We start from the raw sequence: 5,764 nt of genomic DNA, 5'->3' as shown, positions 1-5,764 counted from the left end.
CAGCGGGTTGGGGCTGCGGGGGCCGCGAGTGGCCACTACACTCCAGTCTGGGTGACAGAGTGAGACTCCAACTCAAAAAAAAAAAAAAGAGAGAGAACACACTTAGGGAGGCCGAGGTGAGGGGAATCCCTTGAGCCTAGGAGGTCGAGACCAGTTTGAGCAACACAGGGAAACTTCATCTCTACAAAAAATCAAAAACTGAGCTGGCCGTGGTGGCATGCACCTGTCTTCCCACCTACTCAGGAGGCAGAGACAGGAAGACTGCCTGAGCCCAGGAGGCTAAGGCTGCAGTGAACTGACTATGGCACTGCACTCCAGCCTAGACAGCTGAGTGAGACTCCAACTCAAAAGGCCACAGGCTCAGCACCCCCAGGGCTGGCGTTTGATATCTAGGCCATTTACATTTATTGTCACAGGCTGTGGCTGGGTCCCTCAGGCCGCCACCTTCTTTCTGTGCCCTGACCGAAAGTCAGAGTGGCCGGGCCACGCTGCGGCCAGTGAGAATAGGTCTCCCCGGCAGGCCTGAACCCCAGCTGGCACCCTGAATACCTCCAGCCACTGATACAGGCACTGAGGTCGTTGCCCCAAACACTGCAAGACATCGGCCCACCCTGAGCCCAGTTCACATCCACTTCACATTCCTGGCTGAGCACACCCCGGGGGAGAGAGCCCCTCTTTGCCGTCCCCCTCGACGTGAAAGCTCTCTGGCAAGTGCTCGGATCGATGGTGCTCGCAATCGGTGTTTCCCCCTAGAATCCCGTCCAGCCCCTCTTCAGGACAGTTCGGGGCACTCCCTGTGGGAAATCCCTGCCACTGTTTTTGGGTGACTCCAGCCTTAGGTTCAGCAGGACGAAGCAGTAGCTTCGGTGACGGCAAGGGACAGGGGTTTTCCACATATGACAAAGTGTGCTTGCGAAGTACGGTGATAACAGAGGAGTGTACTTAAAGAAAAGTATCAGACGAACAGGCTTCCTTTTAACGTGGAAATGCAGGCCAGGCACATGGCTCTTGCCTGTAATCCCAGCATTCTTGGGAGGCTGAGACGGGAGGATCACTAGAGCCCTGGAGTTCAAGACCAGCCTGGGCAACAAAGTGAGACCTCTTCTCTACAAAAAAAAAGAAAAAAAAAGAGCCAGGCAAGGTGATGACACATGTCTGTAGTCCCAGCTACTCAGGAGGCTGAGGTGGGAGGGTTACTTGAGCCCAGGAGGTCAAGGTTACAGTGAACTATGATCGCATCAATGTATTCCAGCCTGGGTGACATAGCCAGACACTGCCTCAAAATAAACAAATAAAGGGAAACGTAAAATTAAGATATGTGAGCAGGCCGGGCTTGGTGGTTCAGCCTGTAATCCCAGCACTTTGGGAGGCCAAGGCAAGTGGAATGCCTGAGCCCACGGGTTTGAGACCAGCCCGGGCAACTTGGTGAGACCTCATCTCTCTAACAAATTTAAAAATTAGCCAGGCGTGGTAGTGTGGGCCTGCAGTTCTGGCTACTTGGAAGGCTGAGATGGAATGATCACCAGAGCCCATCAGGTCAACGCTGGGGTGACTGTGAGTGTGCCACTCCACTCCAGCCTGGGTGACAGAACGAAGCTCCATCTCAAAGTAAATAAATAGATACATGAAGATATGCAAGCAGCAAAAATTGTGCAGGGCTGGGGAGGAGCACAGGCGCCAGAAAGAGCACGAGCTCCAAGGACCCCGGAGACTGCTGAGGCCCAACTCGCCCTCAGGCCACCTGTGGGGCTTCCTCCTCCAGGCACGCAGGGCTGAGAGTCATGTGACGTGATTCCATTCATGTGAAATGTCCAGAGCAGGCCAAATCCGCAGGGACAGGAAGTGGACTCATGGCTGCCAGGGGCTGGGGGAGGGGCGGGGAGTGACTGCGAGGGGACCGGGGTTCGTTCTGGGGTGGTGGAACGTTCCGGAAGGAATCAGCGAGGATGGTTGCACAACTCTGTGAGTGTACTACCAAGAGCCCTCGAGCTGCGCCCTTCAACAATGAAGTTGTGAAATGTGAGTCTCAGCTCCCTTTTCAAAGGCATCCTGGGACGGCGGGGAAGGCTAGGAGCACGGGCAGCTGTGTCCCAGCGGGCAGGCCGTGCTCTGCCCAGCCCGTCCACGGGGACTCTGGGAGAGCCGACTTCCAAACAAGAAGTCCGGACGAGCCCTGGCCCAGCCCTCGAGGCCCGCTGACAAACAAGCAGTCACTCGAGCAGCCGGCCAAGCACATTCCTTGGACGAGACGCTGCTGGCACCAGCGACAGCGATGACCGACAGCCACGGGTCCCACTGCCCTGTCCCTCCTGTTGCTTCTCTTAGCTGTGCCTGCTGCCAACCTGTCACTCCCAACCCCAGCTACAGATGCAGCAGGTGACCCAGGCCCACACACTGTTTCCAGCCACCGTGTGCCACAGCCTCCGTGGCCAACCAGGGACACAAGGAGACAGGGACCCTTGCTTTCCCTCTGGGGGGTCCCAGAGCTGCCAGAACCGCAGCCTCTCCAGCCGCGTGGTGGGTGGGGTTGAGATCTGAGACCTGCACCTTCCTTGAGGGTTCTGCTCGGCTCCTGTGGGGTTCATTGCCAGAATCCGAAAGGCCCCAGCAACCAATGGGCCCCGGGTGCCTGCCGAGGATACAGGGGTTCCCAGGGGAGCAGGTCACATGGAGAACAGCGGTCTGGGCCTCAGCCTGGAGTCCACCGGGTGAGCCTGGGCACTGGGCTAGCACCGAGATGGGTCACAAAATCCCAGGGACCGTGGGGAGGCCTGCGGAACTCGGACGTTAGAGGTCAGCGCTGCCTCGTGCCTGGAGGGTTCCAGAGCCTGGACCAGCTGAAGGGTGTCACCCTGACAGGGACAGCACGGCTTCCGGACTGCTCTCAGAATGCTCTGGGGTCTCCGCCAGGTCTTGGGATGGATCCTCCGAAGCTTCCTATGTGTGGTGACGGCCCGACCAGCCCCGACACACGCCCCAGCCACAGGCATCCGAACAATCTCATCCATGTCAGGTCACTCCAATCCTTCTGGACATGAACAGAAAGCTCCTTTGCAGCAAGGGTGGGGGGAGGGACTGAGGACGGGCACACACAGGCAGAGGCCTGGGTTCTGGAAGGTTCCAGTGTCTCAGGTGCTGCCTTCTGAGGCCCAGTGGGCACCACCCTCGGGCTCCACGAGACACATCCATCTTTCCTGCAGGTGCAGTCAGTGGCTCCGGCGGGCTCGGAGGGTGGCCGTCCCTCTCGGCGCCTCTGTGGAGGCTGCACGGCAGCCCCATGGAGAGGTCCGCCTCTGGGGACCCTTGTGAGTGCTGCTTTCCATGGTGAGAGGGGGGACAGGGTGGCTGGGGTTACATGAGGCCTCCTGAGCTGGGGCACGAGCCAGGACCACCCGGCGGCTCGAACGTCATCACGCGTCCTCACAGGGGGACAAGGGAAACAGAAGTGGAGGAGGCGGCCCTGTGACCACAGAGACACAGAGCCACAGGCCAGGGAACGATGGGCAAGGGACGGCTCTCCCTAGGCCTCCGGAGGGAGTGTGGCTGCTGGCACTTTGGCTTCAGCCCAGGGAAACTGACTCCGGGCTTCTGGCCTCCACAACTGAGAGAGACCACATCTGTCGCTTTAGGCCACTAAGTCATAGTCACTTGTCACAGTAGCCACAGGAAACCCTGTCAGCACCTTGACCAGGACGGCAAGGCCAGCACGGGTACAGGCCCAAGACTGCCATGGCGTGTAGGGCTCAGGAGGCCACAGGACCACGGGAAGAGAGGCCAGGCCCGCCATGCCACATGGGAAACGAGACGCGAGGCATCCCCAGCCGGTTCCTCCTAGCCTGGAGTCAGCAAACATCTTCCGTGAAGGCACAGAGGGGAGACCTTTCGGCCTTGTGGGCCTGTGACCTCCGTCGCAGCAATGCTACCAAAGACGCCTGGATGGACAGGGCCAGGGAAACCCGACTTCTAAGGCAGCTGTCATCTGCCGGCCTGCTCTGGAATGTTCCCTCTCTAAACGCTGTGCCAAGCCATCGCCACATAAGTCTGTCCACGTAAGCCCATCTCTGAAGAGGGTGGCGTCGGCTATGGGAAGGGGACAGCCATCCGGTGCCCCAGTCTCTGCCATTATACACGGTCAGCCTCAGGCAGAGGTGGCATTCATTCATTCATTCAAATAGTGACTGAGGGCATATGCACACCAGGCACTGTCCCTGAGAGTGAGGACAAAGGAAGCCATCTGGATGGGCAGCCCGGCCTGGGGAGTAACCCTGGGACTACCCTACCCCGGGGCAGCGGTTCTCAGCTGGGGGTGATTCTGCCCAGGGGACACAGGATGACATCTGGGGACATGTGTGTTGGCACGACTGTGGTGCTTCTGGCACAGAGGGGCTGGAGGTCGGGAACTCTGCTCAGCCCCTGGGGTCCCAGAACGCCTATCTGGAGAACGACCCAGCTGAGCATCAAGCGCCAAGCGTGCCAAGCTTGGAAATCCAGCCGTGGCCACCAACCAGGCATCACACACTCTCAGAGGAGTGGGCCTGGCGACCCCTCCACGGCCCCCCCCGCCACAAGACCTCTGGGGCCACAGGGCAGTGTCCACTCGCACGATGCATGCTTGTTGCCCACCGGCCGGGCAGCAGGCCTGGCCTGGCCATGAGGCTGCGGGAGCACAAGAGGCCTAAACGCGCCCTGACGCTCTCGTGGTCTGGAGGGGACACGATCCGCGAGCCCTGCAGACGCTGCAAAGCAACGCTCGCCAGTACACGCCCAGAGGAGCAAGCACTCATCCAGGGATCAGAGAGGAGCGGGAGGCAAGTTGGCAAGTCGCTCCCTTACTTCCACCGCCCTGGCCCACGGCAGACACGGTTACGCAATCGAGGCAGCCCTCCTCCAGCCTCGGGATTCTGCACACACAGCTCCGCGGCGAGCTCCTACTGGACTTACCCATGACTCCCACTGGGATCGGAGGTCCAATTCTGTGTGTCATGTGCCCCGCCTGGCCTGGCCCAGGTGGCGGGGAAGTGACTCAGGCGGTGGGCCCCGCTGACTCGGCCTGGAAACAATCTCCGGGCTCAGAGCCACTCGACCAGCCTGAACCTTGGCGCCCCGGCCGCGCGGGAACAGGCCGCCCTCTGCTCGGCTCCCCTGGGGCCTCCCCTCCCCTCCAACCCACAGGGCCCATCCCCACAGCCAGGGGCCATCTGTGGGCAGCACGGCCTGGCCAGGTGCAGCACCGACTCCCAGGCCCCACAGACCCCAGGGACCTGCTCTGGCTTACCCAGGTAGTAGAGGCGGTGCGAGTGCGGCCCAGTCTCATCCGTCTTCTGCACGAACTGGAAGTCGTGGGGCGCCTTGTTGACGATGAGGCCCGAGTACTTGCGGCTGGCGTGGATGATGCTTCGCAGGCCCTCCCACGAGTGCTTCTGCACCTGGAAGTGGCCGCCTGCGTCCTCCACGGCGGCTGCGTCGCCCCGCTCAGTCGTCGGGGCCCCTGCGCTGGCCATCCTCTCAGCCCCCTCGGAATTCAGTGTGAAGCTGCGGAGGGTGGAGGCGGTGAGGGGGGAGGCTGGTCTCGCCTGCAAGCTGCCTGCCCCGCCACCCGCCGCAAGAGGCCACGGATTCTTCCAGCTGGGCCCCTCCCTACAGCCCCTCAGGCCTCTAAGGTCAGAGCCACTGTCACTTCTCAGCTACGCTGTTGAAAAAAAATTTTTTTGGGTTTTTTTTGAGTTGGAATCTCACTCTGTCACCCAGACTGGAGTGCAGTGGC

At 60.5% G+C, this 5,764-nt stretch overlaps 1 protein-coding gene across 1 annotated transcript in view; it reads right to left on the bottom strand.

Moving 5' to 3' along the window:
- Positions 1-5,764, bottom strand: part of DPP9 (dipeptidyl peptidase 9) — a 39,331-nt gene that overhangs the window by 29,271 nt on the left and 4,296 nt on the right. The window contains exon 2 of the mRNA XM_008072385.1: positions 5,276-5,532. Coding sequence (XP_008070576.1) covers positions 5,276-5,532 — 257 coding nt within the window. The remainder of the gene's footprint in view (positions 1-5,275; positions 5,533-5,764) is intronic.

This window comes from Carlito syrichta, unplaced genomic scaffold (assembly GCF_000164805.1).
Source record: "Carlito syrichta isolate Samal-C Ts95f unplaced genomic scaffold, Tarsius_syrichta-2.0.1 Scaffold115575, whole genome shotgun sequence".
Classification (NCBI taxonomy): Eukaryota; Metazoa; Chordata; class Mammalia; order Primates; family Tarsiidae; genus Carlito; species Carlito syrichta.
Note: the sequence above shows the minus strand (reverse complement) of the source record. Positions and strands in the feature narration are given on the sequence as shown.